At 43.4% G+C, this 17,765-nt stretch overlaps 1 protein-coding gene across 1 annotated transcript in view; it reads right to left on the bottom strand.

The window, feature by feature from the left end:
• Positions 1-15,651, bottom strand: part of LOC105479025 (NBPF member 15) — a 48,282-nt gene extending 32,631 nt beyond the window's left edge. Inside the window, 6 exon segments of the mRNA XM_071069979.1 lie at positions 1,031-1,100; positions 3,963-4,104; positions 5,981-6,079; positions 11,020-11,290; positions 13,617-13,733; positions 15,554-15,651. Coding sequence (XP_070926080.1) covers positions 1,031-1,100; positions 3,963-4,013 — 121 coding nt within the window. The 5' untranslated portion in view covers positions 4,014-4,104; positions 5,981-6,079; positions 11,020-11,290; positions 13,617-13,733; positions 15,554-15,651.
• Between the last annotated feature and the right edge of the window lie 2,114 nt (positions 15,652-17,765).

Here is a 17,765-nt window from a genome sequence, read left to right as displayed (position 1 = left end):
CAGCCCACACCATCCTCCAATGACACTGTAAGGATATTGCTTTGAGATCTATCAAAGGCTTTAAGTCAATGCATTTTCTGGGGTCTGGGAGTCCTGACATTCTGTGTCAGAATGAAATCTTTCAAGTTTCTAAATGATAAAACTGCAGGTTCACAAAGTTACATGGCTTACTCGAGGTCACACAGGGATGAGTTTTCAGCACTGCCAATAAAAGCAATCACAACAATTATTCAGTAATTATTCATAGGATCCATATAATTCAGTAAATATTCACATAATTATTTAGTAATTATTCATTGACCAATTTGTACAAGGCATTTTGTTCAAAACTGTGCTCATATTTGGACATTGTATCTTCATCATAATCCTTAAGGCAATGCTATTATCCATAAGTAACACGTAAGAAACCTGAAGAAGAGGGATAGCAAATCATGTGTTTGGCCATATTTCCATTTTTTGGTTGTTGTGATGCTGGAAGAATGAGCAGAATGAGTCACAGGAAGAGAATTCATTCCTGAATTATTTTCCAGGACAGAGGTGTGCCCTCCTAGAGTACTGGGACCAAAATTCCCAAGTGTCTGCAACCTTGCTTTAACAGTATGGGAAATAACCTCTATCACCTGGAATTTCCCTGGAACTTTGGAATATGCAAGAGAAGTATGAGACTTGGGTCTTCCCTTGGCTGTGTTTAATTCACTCTTCTAAGGAATACCAATGATTCTAAGACATTTGCTTTTTATAACCACAATGTACATTTTATGGAGAAGATTTTACACTTTGCTCTATTTAGAAAGAATAAATATGAGCAATGGTTTAGGTTTCATGTCCTGGACTTAATATTTTTCTGATTTCTGTTTTGAGATTATATTCTCATATAAATAGAAAAATACTTATTATTTCTCATAAGGCCAAGTTTGTTATTAGTTTGAGTTTTTGAAGATGAAGCACAAACTTTTGATTTTATCTTTGCCTGTCCCCATCAGCGCCACTCATTGTCTCTCAGTATGACCTAGACTTGCCCTGCACTTACCCTCGTCCTGCTGAGCCATCTCCTCAGCACTGTCCAATTCCATCAGTGATTTGGGCTCCTCCCAAGGCTCCTGAAATGGGCACAGGGATCAGGACGTCAGACACATTCCAGACACAAAGGCAACCCATACTGTAGAGCAGGCAGCTGTGTTCCCACTTCCCTAATGTTCCAGTGATGTCCTAAAACTGAAAGGAACACTTTCCCTTTTTAGGCGTCTGTTCTTCTTGTCTCAATGCCTCTGATCTAGTGAACACAACTGTCCTGAAAGTGAAAGAACTTGCTAAATTTCTGGTTTCTTGTTAGGTGGCTAGAATAGATTTATAAGACTTCCTTACTTACCCATGACTGCTGAAGTTTGAATTCCTAGCAGGACAATTCCTTTTTTTGTAAGCTGAGCAGCTTAGGAAAGATTGGCCATGTTGCTGTGCTAAAGAGGTAAATTTAATTTCTACTCAAAGCATGCTTGAATTTGAAACTAGGGCTTCCACTGTTCCAAAGCTGGACTTTCACTGCCTCAGGTGTGTGTCCCGAAGGGCTCCTGTCTCTGCTGTACTCAAAATAAAGTTTAAATGGAGCCCAGCAAGCCAGGTCTCCTTTACTTCTAGGTTCCCTCAACAGTTTCTGCTCTGCTTTAGAGACTGCATTGAAAATATTCTTGTTCTGCTGCTGTGTTTTGGCTCTGGAATGATGTGATGCAGCTACGCCCAGGTTGATCAGAGTAAGAAACACCTGGGAAAGTCAGTGCACATACAAGTTCATTGTCCTCCTTGCGGGGATTCTGATTCAGAAGGCTCAGGTGGAGCCTGGAATGTGTTTGTTAACATGACTCAGATGCGCAGTCAATCTGGGGACCCGCTGATAGCATCGACCTTACAGTTTATGGGATGATTCCTTCTGTTTTGCTGATGAAGAAACTGAGGCACAGAGAGTCTGTAACTTGCCCAAGTTCCCCTTGCTGTAAGTCCTGGAGCCAGATCTCAGGTGCAGCAGCCTCTTCCCATCCCCTTCCCACATTTTCCAATTCAGCTGGGTCAGTTCTTTCCAAGTATGTGTTTCTCTCCCCTATACCTCATTTCTGAAAAAAGGAAAACTGGAATTTAACTTCTTTCATCTAATACATTTCCTCACAACATGCTGCCAGCATCATATTCTGATTACTTACTATTAAAGTGAGATTTTTTTTTTTTGAGACAGGGTCTTGTTCTGTCACCCAGGCTGGAGTGCAGTGGTGATTACAGATCACTGCAACCTCAAACTCCTGGGCTCAAGCGATCCTCCTGCCTCAGCTTTCCAAGTAATTGGAACTGTAGACACACATCACTATTTCTGGCTAATTTTTTATTTTTCCTAGAGACAAGGTCTTGCTATGTTGCTCAGACTGGTTTTGAAATTCTGGCCTCAACCGATCCTCTCACCTAGACCTCCAAAAGTGCTGGGATTACAGAAGTGAGCCCCTGAGCCTGGCCCTGAAATGTTTTTTTTTTTTTAATGAAAATACAAGACATGGAGATGTGGAAAGACACCTTGCTTTATTACTGTTGTTATTAGTATTATTATTTCTACAGTATAATTTATATATCACAAAATTCACCATTTTTAAGCATACATTTCAGTGTCTTTTACCATATTCCAAAAGTTTTGCAATCATCACCACTACCTAATTCCAGAATATTTTCATAATGCCAGAAAGCATGCCTGTATCTACGGGCAGTCACTCTCCAATTCCCCGCTTCTTGCGGTCTCTGACAACCACTGATCTACTTTCTCTATACACAGATGTTCTTATTCTGGGCACTTCCTCTATATGGAATAACAAAGTGTGGCATTTTACATCTGCTTCTCACCATATTGTTCTCAAGTTTCATCCTTTTCAGCCTGCATCAGTACTTCAACCTTTTTATGGCCAAATAATATTCCACTATATGGTTATACCACATTTTGTTTATTCATCAACTGATGGTGGTTTAAGATGTTTCCACTTTTTAACTATTATGAATAATGCTGCTATGAACAGCTTTGTATACAGAGTATACAGAGACTGCCAGGCTGAGGGAAGATGTAAGAGAATAGAAGAGATGTTCACAGGGAACAACAGACCACATGGCCCCAGAGTCAGGGGCAGCGTCAGCCACTGTCAGCTGCTCATTTTCCCAGACAGAGCCCACAAGCCTCAGCCATGCTTTGCTTCTGCAAGATGCTTCTTCAGCTTTTCAACAAACCTGCCTGAATTTAAGCTGATGGAGTTTATTTCTCCTTCATCATAAATGAAATTCTTCACCACAACAATCTCCAATGAATTGTGGGGCACAGCAGGCAGGCCCATCCCTGCTTCTGTTCCACCATCTCCCCTGCAGGTTGAAAAGGAGGAGGTACTGAATTACCTCCAAATGTTCCTCTGGCTCTGATGGTCTGTTATTTTGGTTTCTTTCTGGCTACTTTGTTTTTGGAAGCATGTTTCCTAAGGCGTCCGGTTGAACCACCTTTGTCTATTGTGTCCAGGCATTCCTCACAGTATTTCAGATAAGACACTCTTGGGTTGCTGTACTCACAACCACTGAACCAATTCTATGACCATCTGTTTCATGGCCACATGTTTGCTCATCTTATATGTATATAAAGGGAGGGGACAGACAGCAAACTTGCATGTTATAAATTGTATCATCTTAAAAAGGAAACAAGGCAACACTTTGCAATAAAACCTTAAGATGCATTAAATTTAAGCCTAATGCAATAAAGAATACCCATAAAATTCTTATCTAAAGAATGCTTAGAAAACTGTTGAACAAGGGACATCATCATTTAAAGTGATAGGAAGAAACCTTCTCAGCTAAGCATATGGGCTAGATTAGAGAGAAAAATAAAAGACCCATATCTGCCCTGGAAAAACTACTGGTAGCATCTTTCAGAAAGCTCTCTGTGTCTGAGTACGCACCTTGATCCATAGGCTCACATTTGATCCCAACTGGCGGCTGCTTCTTGACATTAACTTTGGATTCCCAACCAGTAAATCTTAGCAAGATCTGAATTTCTCCAGGTATGATATTATTTTGTTTGACCATCCTTATCTTCAAGGGCTACCAAGAAGGAAGAAATAATTTATTTACCTCCCCAAAGGAAAAGGTTTTACCAATGAGACACTTTCTTACCATGACCCCAGGGCCCCCTGTGCCCTGTTCACTCGAGTGCCCTGTGTGGTCTGACAGGAGCTCATGCTGGTCACAGGATTTCTTATATGACTAACCTCCTTCCCAAATCCCAACTTCATGGTGGTGGTGATGACAGGTGTCCTGTATCCCATGCTCATGTCCCTGAAGTCATCAGCCTGTCTCCAGTTACAAAAAATTACATGTATATAGAGAGGCCTCTTTGGAAGTAGCAAAAGCTTTCTCACCTTCAGACATTAATGGTTGGAATGTACAATAGTATACACACTTTGGGAAAAAAATGTGTGGCATATTCTTACAGAACTAAACAACTACCTATTCTATGACTCAGTAACTCCTAAGCATTTATCCAAGAGAAATTCAAACATATGTCCAGAAAACGATTTATACAAGAATGTTCATAGCAGTTTTATTGATAATAGGAAAAACTCAAAATATTCAAGTATCTGTCAATACAAGAATGGATCAATAAACTGTGATACATTCATTCCATGGAATGCCTAAAGGAACAAACTGTTGACACACAAAACAACGTGGATGAATCTCAAAAACATTTTGAGTGCAATAGGAGCCATACGCAAAAGAGTGTGAGAAAAAAGATAAATAATAATGGTTTCAAGAAATGCAGAGCAGAGAGCCCAGAGGCAAAGACCCACAGGACAGTGGGTCGGTCCCAGGTTGTGGATCCTAATTAAGAAACTCCTGCTGGATTTTGCCCAGCTCCATTTCCAAACTATTTTGGGTCAGTGACTTCTTTATCGCCTCCATGTTCCCTCGTTTTGAATGAGAATCCCTGTAGTTGTTATTCTATGTCTGTCTGTCCCATCATTTCACATTAGGGGCAGATAAGCTGTTTGTTCAGTTTCACAGTTCGACGGAGGGAAGGGAATTATGTCAAGGATCTGTACTTAATGGACACCCTCAGAAGCCTCATCAACACCAGGTGTGGATGTTTTAGTTGGGATTTTAAACTTTTGATCTGATGTGGTCTACATGACAGTTTTCATGTTGAACTAGTGCTTTAATGACATGAAAGCTGGAAACCTTAGGGGAGAGGGTGAATGCATTTTGCAGATGGGGGAATGTAAGTGTCTGACTGTGGTAGATGGAATTTCTGAAATGGTCCCCAAACATGCCACACCCTTGTCTCTAAAGCCTGTTGAGGTGATGAGACATCATTCCTGTGATTATGTTGTTATATGCCAGTTATATGACTTTAAGATGGTAAGGTTGCCTGCATGAACTGGATCTAATCACATCACTCCATACATGACAGAGCTTCCTGTGGCTGGTTGGAGAAGATGAAGACAGAGAAGGTAGGAGCTTGAGAACAACTCCTTGAGTTGTTATTGGTTGAAAGATGAAAAGACAGGTAAGGAGGAAATTGCTTTCCTGGCCTCTGGAATCAGAGTGTCTCCGGGCTGACAGCCAGCACAGAAAAAGGGCCCTCAGTCCCCCCACAAACAAGAATAGGAACTCTTTCAATATCTGTAGTGGACTTGGAAAAACAGCTTGAGCTCTAGAAAACATAACACAGCCAGCCCAATCCTGGATTTTAGCCTCACATGACTCTGATCAGAGAACCCAGCCGCTTCATTCCAGACTTCTGTGGTTTCAAACCACTGGTTTGTGGTAATGTGATAATAGGCAGCAAGAGAAAACTAGTACAGGTGCCTATCTCTCCTCTTGAGTTTCAATTTCAGATACATGGATGCTAACCCCTCTAAGAGAAAATCAATCAATCAATCAATCAATGAAAGAACTACAGTAAAAATCTTGCCCTCACCTGTATGTGGCTGTTCCAGAGCCCTTGACACCTGAAGAAGACAATGAGGGGTATTTCAGGCACGTGAGGAGTGTGGCTCTACTGTTATCAATCACATTTCTGAAAGAATAAAAATGGTTCAGGTCCGGCTGTGGCTCATGTCTGTAATCCTAGCATTTTGGGAGACCAAGACAGGTGGATCACTTGAGATCAACAGTTAGAGACCAACCTGGCCAACATGGAGAAACCTTGTCTCTACTAAAAATACAAAAATTAGCTGGGCGTGATGGCAGGCACCTGTAATCCCAGCTATTCAGGAGGCTGAGGCAGGAGAATCACTTGAACCCAGGAGGTGGAGGTTGCAGTGAGCTGAGATCACACCATTGTATTCCAGCCTGAGGAACACAGCAAAAACTCCATCTCAAAAAAATAAAATTAAAATAAAGATGCTTCAGTACTTAACTCCACATATTATTATGTGAAAATGTATCATCTTGATTTTAATAGCAGATTTTTAAAAATTCCTTTTCCTGGCCGGGTGCAGTGGCTCATGCCTGTAATCCCAGCACTTTGGGAGGCCGAGGTGGGCAGATCACCTGAGGTCGGGAGTTTGAGACCAGCCTGACCAACATGGTGAAACGACATCTCTACTAAAAATATAAAATTAGCCGGGCATGGTGGCGCATGCCTGTAATCCCAGTTACTCGGGAGGCTGAGGCAGGAGAATCGCTTGAACCCAGGAGACAAAGGTTGCAGTGAGCTGAGATTGTGCCATTGCACTCCAGCCTGGCCAACAAGAGCAAAATTCCATCTCAAAAATTAATTAATTAATTAATTAAGTAAGTAAATGAATAAATAATTCTTTTTCTTCTGCTCACCAGACAAGGTTTGGTAGCAAATAACAGTCACCAACACAGATGAACCAATTCAAGGAGAGCCATAAACAGGACCATAAACAGGACCACTATTATGTTCCCCAAAAAACCATCCCTAGAATGCAATCTATTCTCTACTTGTCACAAAACAAACACAACAGTCCACTATATAAAGTCCCAAACACATGAAAATGTAAATATAATGAAGTCTGCTTTCCAAATATTTATTCTATTCAGACTCAGTCATGGGGACCAGGGATTAGGAAATGATTACAAGGAGGTTCAAGGGAACATGGGGAAGTGACAAAATGTGCTAAAGTTGAACTCTGCTGATGGCTGCACAATTCTATAAATCAACTTAAATCATTGAGTTGTACATTGACAATGGGTGACTTTTATAACAAGTACTTATTTAAACGAACTTTTGGGTTTCTATTCCAACATGGAAAGAGCTACGCAGTCATCACTTGTCCTCACAGCTAGAAAAAAGGCTGAATGAACTGAAAGTCAACCCTTCTAGGATGGACCAGAGAACTAAGGTCACAGGGAAAACTGCTACCCTAAAAATGAGAAAGACAGGCTAACACACAAGGAGTCACAGCTCACTGGGAAGAGAAGCTACTGGAGTCAGCAACTGGAAGGAGCACTTAAATAGTATTAACAGATTACTAGAAGCTGAAGGTGGTCTGGCTAGAGCATTAAAAACTCCTTGAAACCCAGACTAAGGGGGAATCTTACACATTTCCAAGTTTTACTACAATGATCTCAACCAGGTTCTCATGACGAAGTTCAGAAAACCCCTGAGGTTTGGCACTACCAACTTCAGGACTTACATTAAGCTACAGTAACCCAAATAGTGTGAAGCTGGTAAAAAGAGAAAACACACACAAATAGATCCATGGAAAAGAATACAGAGCCCAGAAGCAGGCCTACATACAGTCCACTGATCTTCCATGGAGGTTTAGAGACAACTTAAAACAGCAAAAATAGCCTTTGCAACTAGTGGTGCTAGGACAGCTGGACAACCACATGCAAAAAAATACATAAATAAATCCAGGTATGCATGTTATACCCTTTATAAAATAAATCTTACACGTAAATGTAAGGTGCAAAACCATAAGAATCCTAGGAGATAACACAGGAGAAAATCTCAGGGATCTTGGGTTCGATGATGGCTTCTTAGATACAAAACCAAAACCACAATCTACTAATGAAAAAAATTAAGTTGAGCCTCATTAAAATTAAAAACTTCAGCTCTGTGAAAGACATTGTTAAGAGAATGGAAAAAGCAAGTCACATAGTGGCAGAAAATATTTACAAAATAATCTGATGGAAAAATTGCTGTCCAAAATATATGAAGAATTCTGAGAACTAAAGAACACAAAGCAAAAAAAAAAAAAAAAAAGTGAAAGATCTGAACACCTCATTAATAAGATATACAGATGCCAAAAAGCATATGAAAAAGACGCTCAAAATCATTTGTCATGAGGGAATTGCACATTAAAACAACAATGAGATATCACTGTAAACCTATTACAATGGCTAAAATGCAAAAAGGTGAACACACCAAATGCTGTCAGAGATGAGGAGCAAGCAGAACTCTCCATAGCTAGTGGAAATCAAAAGGGTACAGTCACTCTGGAAAACTTAAGTTCACTCAAAATCCTGCACATAAGTACTTACAGCAATTTTATCACCATTGTCAAAACTTGGAAGTACCCAAGATGCCTTTCACCAAGTGAATGAATAAACAAACTGTTGTAGCCATACAATGAAATCTGATTCAGTGATTTTAAAAAACAAGCTATCAAGCCATGAAAGCACATGGAGGAACTTTAAGTACATAATGCTAGAAAGAAGCCAGTCTGGAAACCTACATACTGTACGATTCCAACTCTAGGACGTTCTTGGAAAGTCAAAAAGATAGAAGTAGTAAAATGATGAGTGGTTGTCAGGGGTGGAGGAGAGGAGGAGGCAAGAAATGGTGAAGCACAGGGAATTTTCAGCAGTGAAACTATTTTGCATGATGCTCTATTGGGGAATTTAGGACATTATGTAATTGCCAAAACCCATAATCTGTGAAACTCAAAGAATGAACTCTAATGTGAACTACCGACTTTAGTTGATAATGATGTATCAATAGTGGTTCATCAATTGTAACGAATGGACCACACTAATACAACATACTAATAGGGGAAATTGTGTGCTGGAGGACAGGGGAGCCTAGAACTCTCTGTACTATCCACTCCATTTTTCTGTAAACCTAGAACTGTTCTAAAAAATAAAGTCTATTAATTTTTTTAAATGAGGATGCAGCAGCCCCATACCAAGGTTTTGGTTGCATCCTGCTCTTGTGTGGTTAGTACTTCACACTGAAGTTCACCCACCTGAAGTCAGAGCAGTTGGAGATTTCAACGCCTGTGCCATTTACCTCTAACCCTGGGGTGCCCCCAGAACACAGATAGCAGGTCAGTTAGGTAGAAGAAGACTCAGTGATCTGGACAGTGCAGGCTTCTGGTAAGGACAGGTACAAACCATCTGGGTGGGCAGAACTTGGTGAAGACTAGGAACCACTGAGACTCAGCAGCTGCCCTAGTGGCACCCACAAATCAAAGGAGGAGGGGGCTGGGAGGAGCTAAGGGCTACAGGACGAGCTCCCTGCCTGCAAGATAGAAGCAGCTCCAGAGATTTTGGTAAATAATGTAGGCTTCAGTACAGTGTGGTCTATTCAAAAAAGTAGAGAGAACGAAAAGGAAAGAAAAAGAGACAGCATGAGAGAGAGAGAAAGAAAAAGAAAAGAAGAAAGGAAGAAAGGAAAGAAGGGAGGGAGGGAGGGAAGGAGGAAGGAAGGAAGGAAGGGAGGAAGGAAGGAAGGGAGGGAGGGAGGGAGGAAGAAAGGGAGGGAGGGAGGGAGGGAAAGAATAGAGAGAGAAAGAGAGTGGGAGGGAAGGAAGGCAGGAAATGAACAAATTTACATGAAGATGAGAACATCCAGGGGAACTTACACCATCAACATTTTCCATTAACAGGAACACGCTAACTAGTTATTAGAGAAAGACACACTACTGTAAAACCATATACTGTTTCCATGGGGTACAGCCCCTTCCTCCTCCTCTGAAACACATTCTGTCTCTGGCCCACTGTTGCCAGAAACACTGAGTCTTGTCTTTGGATAAGTTCTGGTGCCCACAAGAATGAAATGAGACAGTGGACCCCAGAACACCAGGCCAGACCTTCCCTGCTGCTCCCTGTCCACTCCAGAAGCTGCCCGGCTGCAGGTGGGGGCCTCAGCCCCTGGGTCTGACGTCGTCCATTTGCCATTCTCACTGGACTTCTCTCCCTGCACTGGCTCCTACTGTCCCAGGACCTGGTGGGCGGCCACGTGAGAAGGACACAAACAGGCCATGCCCCTTTCTTTCTCCCCCCTCAATGCCTGCAGTGGTGGGTTCCGCGGGGTAGTGACCAGAGATTTACTCATTATGGGGCCTCTAGCCCAGACCAGGGCCTGGTACCTAACAGTCACCCCATGAAGGCTCAGGGAAAGAAGGCGTCCACCACACGGTCCTGGGAACCAAGAATTCCACTGTGGCCCATAAATTCTACGTCCTACAGGATTCTGGAATGGGAGACGGGAAAGGCCTTCAAGAGTGGCCACTCTTTCAACCCATTATACTGGCAACTGAGCCATGTTTCCCCATCCTGGACACATCTAGAGGGCAGTGCCTAAAACCAGACACATCTCCCCACCCAGGACAGTGCAGGGGCCTTAGCCTGGGGGATGCGGGTGGACAGGGAGGGGGTGAGCCATGAGAGCTGAAGGGGAGAAGGCAGGTGAAAGGGGATGGCAGGGTGGAAACAGAGAGAGAAATGGGGGCAGAGAATGAGGGGTGAAAGGGGAAGAGAGAGGAGAGGGATGCAGATCTAGCTACTAAGGAAAAGTCCTGGAGAGAACACTGTCCTCTCCCGAAGTAAAATCACTTCCACCTGACTACGGCACTGCAGGTTGTGGGTGGCACACGCTGTGAATATTTGTTCATTCATTTAACAACTATTTATTTAATATCTGTTTCATGCCAGGCAAGGCCCTGCGATGTTTAGGGCCCTTGGCATCTTCCCTTCACATCTGAGTCATAATAGAAAGAGGACTCTGACCCCATCCAGCTGGCAATGCCTCGGGACTTTTACCTGTTGGATCTGGCAGCTCTTCCTGTCGGCCCACACCGTGTGAGGCTGCTCTTGGTGCACCGAATGGGGAAGTTTCTGCATCAGTGCCTCGGAGAGTCCACCGGAAGCCCTGGACAGTGGGAGTCGGTGGTACCCCGGCGTGGAGGCCAAGAGCACACAGCACTGAAGCTCCAGACAACCTCAGGAGGACGGTAAGGGACAATCTGCTGGTGAGAGCCTGGGTCACCAGGAACCTTCACCTGCATCTAAACAGCATTTGCCTTCAGATTGCCTATGAGATAAAAGAGAGAAATCAAGGTTAACATTGAGATTTGGGGCTTGGGCAACTTGAAGGACGGAGCTGCCATTTACAGAGACTGGGAAGACCCAGGGAGGAGCAGGTTGAAAGGTGGTGGGGAACTAGAGTTGGTTGGGTTTCTGTCATATGTAATCAACAGTCCTGACTAGCCTGGGCAACACAGTAAGACCCCGTCTCTGAAAATAAAAAATGAAAAATTAGCCAAGCATGGTGGCACACACTTGTAGTCTCAGCTACTTGGGAGCCTGAGGCAGGAGGATTCCTTGAGCCTTGAGTTAGAGCACAGTGAGCTATGATGGCACCACTGCACTCCAGCCTTGCGGGGAGAAAATAGAGTCCTTACTAAATACTTGAGTAGCCAGGGAAGTTTTCACAAAGTAAGTAATATTTGAGGCAGATCTTAGTGAACAAGAATTCGATTCTTTCTGTTAGGGAATTAAGAGTGTGTGGGTGTACCGGGTCCTATTGTGAGGAGGGGTGGGTAGGGATAGCATTAGGAGATATACCTAATGTAAATGACGAGTTAATGGGTGCAGCACACCAACATGGCACATGTATACCTATGTAACAAATCTGCATGTTGTGCACATGTACCCTAGAACTTAAAGTATAATAAAAAATAAAAAATAATAAAAATAATTTAGAAAAGAGTGTGTGGGTGTAGTTAGTTAATGCTTATTGAACTATCTTTGGAATCTCATCTACTGGTCAGTCTGGTCTATCTGCACACGTATATTCTATACACTGTCTCACTGAGCTGTCGCTAGGTTATGCTACAGTAACAAAAGCCCCCAAATCTCAGCAGCTACACATACAAAGGTTTATTTTTCACTGACATTTCCTTTTATGGCAGGTTGACCATGACTCTGCTCTATACCAGCTATTTTATTTGTTAAATGGTGAAAACTGTGATACTTGGAGATTGTTGAATATGGTATTAGTATGTTCATTCATTCATTCATTCATTTAACAAATATTTATTCAATATCTGTTTCATGCCAGGCAAGGTCAAGTACTGAGAATACAGTGGTGAATAAAAGAGACAAAATCTCTAATTTCCAGGAGCTTATACTGAAAATGAGATTAACCACATACAAAATAATCATAACAACAATGAATACTATATTCATAAATAATAGCTGTAAGAGATTTTAGTAAAACTTTTAAATTAGGAAAATATAAAAATTATTAAAACTAAAATGGCCAGGTGTGATGGCTCAGGTCTGTAATCCCAACACTTTGGGATGCCAAGGTGGAGGATCATTTGAGCCCAGGAGTTTGAAACCAGTGTGGGCACTACAGGAAAATCCTGTCCGCAAAAAATAGAAAATTAGCCCGGCATGGTGGTGCATGCCTATAGACCCAGCTACTAAGGAGGCTGAGGTGGGAGGACTGCTTGAGCCTGAGAGGTCAAGGCTGCAGAGAGCGATGATCATACCACTGCACTCCAGCCTGGGCGACAGAGCAAGACACTGTCTCAAGAGAAAAAAAAATTATTCGAGGTAGTCCAAAAACTCTTATGTAGAATACTATTGTTCACATCACATCACATCAGCCCTTTAAATGGCTTAACACTTATTTAGGTACGATCTATAGTTTTCCTGGTAATTAAATACCTAAGAACAATTAAGTATAAAAGAGTCACTGCCTTGACAGGAAGATTGTAAAAATTTTAAAAAGACAAATAAATAAATAAAAGAGTCAAAACTGTAGCTCTGTGGGGCTCAAATAACATCTAATTCAAGTCACAATGAACATCTAGCAATCATTCTGAATACCATATAATTCACTTAATACATTTTGCCTGAACACCCAACACATCTGAATTACCAGCACCTGTATGTAGCCAAGAAACTGACATTTATAAATTATCATCTATGACTCCATATGCTCTATGCACTTATTTTTAAAATTTTATTCATTTATTTATTATATTTATTTTTTGTAGAGATGGGATTTCACTATTTGCCCAGGTTGGTTCAGAAACAGAAACAGACCCACACTAATTTCATAAATCAGATGACCATACAGTCATTCGATTTATGAAAAAAAGTGCCACACGGTGCAGAAGGAAAAGGATGATCTTTTCAATAAATGGTGCCGGATGAAGCAGACACATCCATGTAGTAAAAAGTGAATCATAGCCAGGTGGGGTGGCTCACGCCTGTAATCCCAGCACTCTGGGAGGCTGAAGCAGGAAGATTACTTGAGCCCAAGAGTTTGAGACCAACCTGGGAAACATGTTGAATCCCCATCTCTACAAAAAATATGAAAATTAGCCAGGCATGGTGGCACACACCTATAGTCACAGCTACTCAGGAGGCTGAGGTGGGAGGATCACTTGAGCCAGGAGGTGGAGGTTGCAGTGAGCTGAGATCCTGCCATGGCACTCTAGCCTGGGCAACAGAGTGAGGCCCTGTATGAAAAAAAAAAAAATACAAAAACTAAAATAAAATTGCTATAAGGTCAACACAGAAAAATGTATTCATACTCTTAAGTTAGGCATTGACTTATTAAGCAGGACACAAAAAGCAGTAACCATAAAGGAAAAGATTGATAAAGTATAATTTCATTAAAATTAAGAATCTCAGGCTGGGTGCAGTGGCTCATGCCTGTAATCCTAGCACTTTGGGAGGCCAAGGCAGGTGTATCACTTGAGCCCAGGAATTCCAGACCAGCCTATGCAATGTGGCAAAACCCCATCTGTACTAAAAATATAGAAAAGAGCTGAGTTTGGTAGTGCTCCCCTGTAGGTCCCAGCTACTTGGGGACTGAGGCAGGAGGATCACCTGAGCCTTGGGAGGACAAGGTTGCAGCGAGCTGTGATTGTGCCACTGCACTCCAGCCTGGGCAACAGAGTGAGATCCTGTCTCAAAAAGAAAAAAAAAAGTTAGAGAATCTCCATTCATGAAAAAACACCATTAAAAGAGTGAAAAGGCAAGCTACAGATTGAAAAAAGGGAAATGCAATACATATATATCCTAGAAAGGATGTATATCCAGAATAAAGTATCACAAATCAACAGAAAAACAAGCATATCAATGAAAACTGGATAAAAAGATTTAACAGGCACTTCACAAAAGAGGACATATAAATGGCAATAAAAGATACTCAATCTCAATACCAGGAAAACACAAAATGAAACCACACTGATATATTACTGCTCCCCTACTAAAATGGCAAAATAATTTTTAACTGACAGGCATCAGCAAGGATGTGGGGTAACCAGAATATCCCTACTAAATGGTACAACCACTTTGGGAAAATGTTCAACAATATGTAATACTAAAGTTTTATCATTCATATGCCTCTAAAACCAACAATGCCACTCCTACAAATATACCCCAGTCTAGTAATGTTCTATTTCTTGATCTGTGGTGGTTCACTTGGTAAAAATTCGTTACCTGTACTTTTTTTTTTTTTTTTTTTTTTTTTTTTTGAGACAGGGTCTCACTCTGCCATCCAGGCCAGAGTGCACTGCCATGATCACGGCTCACTGCAATCTCAACATCCTGGGATCTGGTGATCCTCCCACCTCAGCCTACGGGGTAGCTGGGACTACAGGCACACACCACAACACACAGCTAACTTTTGTATTTTTAGTGGAGATAGGGTTTTGCCACGTTTCCCAGGCTGGTCTGGAAACCCTGGGTTCAAGTGATCTACCCACCTTGGCGTCCCAAAGTGCTGGGATTACAGGTGTGATCTACTGCGCCCGGACCACCTGCACATTTAAAATTGTGAACTTCTTCTGTATACTTCAGTAACTTTTCGAAGATTTCTTTGACACGAAGTTCTCAGAAATCTTAAAGCTAGCATGTCACAATAGAAAAAAAGAGCTTCTGGTTCACTGGTGAAATTTTACTAATACAATTTAAAAACAAAAAGAAAGCTGCTAACACACATCAACTCAGAACAAAGATTAAACACTACCAGCAGATCACTTTTCTTTAACTTCCTGAAGCACTGGGATTCATTCTTTCAGCAAAGAAAGGATGAACAACACTGGAACCCAAAGAAAAGATACCACTGCAAGAAAAGACTTCTTTTCCAAAGTAGCTCTAGCAGCAAAAGATAGGAGGAAAGCGAGGAAACCACGCCAAACGTCTTGCTTAACTCTTCGGTGAAAGGACGGCAAATGAGATTATCTAAGAAGCTAGAAAGACAGACAGACAGACACAGGGAAATCACAGCAACTCTTTGGACTGCAAACACCAACCCCACAATCCAACCTACTGGAAATCCTGCGGTTAATTTGAGACTTGCCCCGCTAGTCATGAGGTGATTCAGTGATGGCTACAAACGCTCCTCATGTGCATCCTGGACCTGGCACACCTGGCTTGCCCATCAGCAGCCTGAAGACACCGCCAGGAGCAGAATCCCGGAGGCCAATAAAAATCCCAATTTTACAAGTCAGGGGCACGAGCCCTCTCGCCTCTAAGGTCCGCAGAGGGAACCGACTTCCGGCCTCCAAGATGCGGTGGGGGGGTCAGTGTCCTCCATATGATATACGAGGACGTGCCCTCGAAGCTGCTCCGTCCCTCCACCCCCTGGGATGCCACAGAACACCGCCAGGGAGTTTCTTCCCCAGCGCCCAGGAGATGTGGGCTGCAGGGCGGCAGCAGCAGGCGAAGAATCCTGCGCAGGGAACTTAGGCCTCCGCGTGCACACACCCGCCCCTCACGCGCCATGGCGGCCGCGCCTCGACCCAGCTGTGCGCCTGCGGGTCCCGGATTCACCGCCTGCCCGGCCTGGCGCAGCGCCCTCACCTCGGAAACCCTGGGTGGACGTCGCGGTAAACCTTAACTTCCCATCCAGAGGGCAGCCCCGCCGCTGCGCTCCGGCCCGCTCCTGGCGCCGCAGGTCCCCTGTCCCGCGTTCCCAAAAGCACCGCGCTCACTTAGAAGCTAAGGCAGCCTCGCGACCCTCACCTACTCCTGCCAGTACCGCCGCTGTCTCAACCGCCACCCAGCCCCTCGCCTGCGGCCCGCTTGCTCCTCAGGGTTCGGCTCTGCAGCCTCAGGAGAGTCCAAGGCGCAGGCGCGGCGGGGCCTTAACGGGACCCAGCTGCCTCTACCGCACAAGGGGTTCCAGCAGGTTAGCGGCCGCGTCGACCAAGAAAATGAGTTAACTGAGGGAATGGACCGAGTGCAGCGGGACCGGGAAATCCCTCTCTCCCCTCCGCCTCTCTTTCAAAGCAACAGCCCGCGACCCTGCAAATCGCTGATTTCCCCGGCCACTTGAACCGCCCCTGCCAGGTTAAAGAGGCAGAAGACACACTCCCTCGGGGGCCCGGGGCGACCCCGCGCTTAGGACTGCAGGCCTGGCGCTGCCGCACCGGCCCGAGTCTGACCTCCCGCCCGGGCACGCGGTGCAGACTCGCAGGCTTCAAAAGGCAGCCCCCAGCTCCCCCGAGAGGTGGCCTTAGGTCACTAGCTAAAACAATAACCAACGTGTCAATGGCACTTGTAATTATTTTCTAACTTAAATTTATAACAGATTTTGCAGATGGGCTTCCACTGAAACAAGCCTTTGAGAAAAAGAAAAACTTTTTTTCCAACAAGATTAGGAAATACCAAGAAATAGGAAGTAAAGCCATGCCGTCCACCCAGCTAACAACTTTGAAAACTTGGAATTTTATCTAAGGCAAATGTTTGCATAACTTTAGGTCATGCCATTATTTAAAGTCAATTTCAATTAACAATTTCATTGCAACTGAATTCATCTTGTATAAGAAAACTAAGATACATCCCTGATAATCTACCTCACCCCTCCTATATTCCATCCATCAGCAAATCCTACTGGTTTTTACTTTCCAAATTTTCCTTGAATCTGTCCTCTACTATCTCCTCCATCACAACCCTAGTCTAGGCTACCTTCACCTGGCGAGTGGGGGTGGAGGGACTACTGACCTAGTCTCCTTGTGGTTTACCCATATTCCCTTTATCACTTCTCTAATCTCAACACAACAGGCAGAGTGGCTTTTTCAAAATATGATGTGACCCTGTCACTTCCCAGCCCAAACCACTTCAACACCTTCCCATTCTCTTAGACAAAACCTCCTAACTAACCAAGCCCTGAATGGCCAGGCACCTTGCCCACTTCTCCATCTCTTCTCACTACTCAGACCAATTCCATTCTGCTCTCTCTGCTCAGCCAAACTGGCCTCTTTTATTCCCTATTTACCAGCTTCCTGGCCTCCACAGAGCTTTTGCTCGTGCTTTACTCTGTGCCTGGAAGGTTCTTCTAACCTCTATCCTTCTGAGAACAGCTGTAGTCTCCACCTCTGAAAAGCACCTTCTGACCTCCCTACAGTTGTGCCTTACTCCTATCACATTGCATGAAACTGTAATCGGGTGGTTATTTTGGGGGAATTTTTTACTATCAGCTAGGTAAGCCCAGGATTTGGTTTTGTTTGGCTCATGGTTTGTATTTCCACATTTGTTAG

This window comes from Macaca nemestrina, chromosome 1 (assembly GCF_043159975.1).
Source record: "Macaca nemestrina isolate mMacNem1 chromosome 1, mMacNem.hap1, whole genome shotgun sequence".
NCBI lineage: Eukaryota > Metazoa > Chordata > Mammalia > Primates > Cercopithecidae > Macaca > Macaca nemestrina.
The sequence above is the reverse complement of the archived record's forward strand: the minus strand, read 5'-3'. Positions and strand labels throughout refer to the sequence as shown.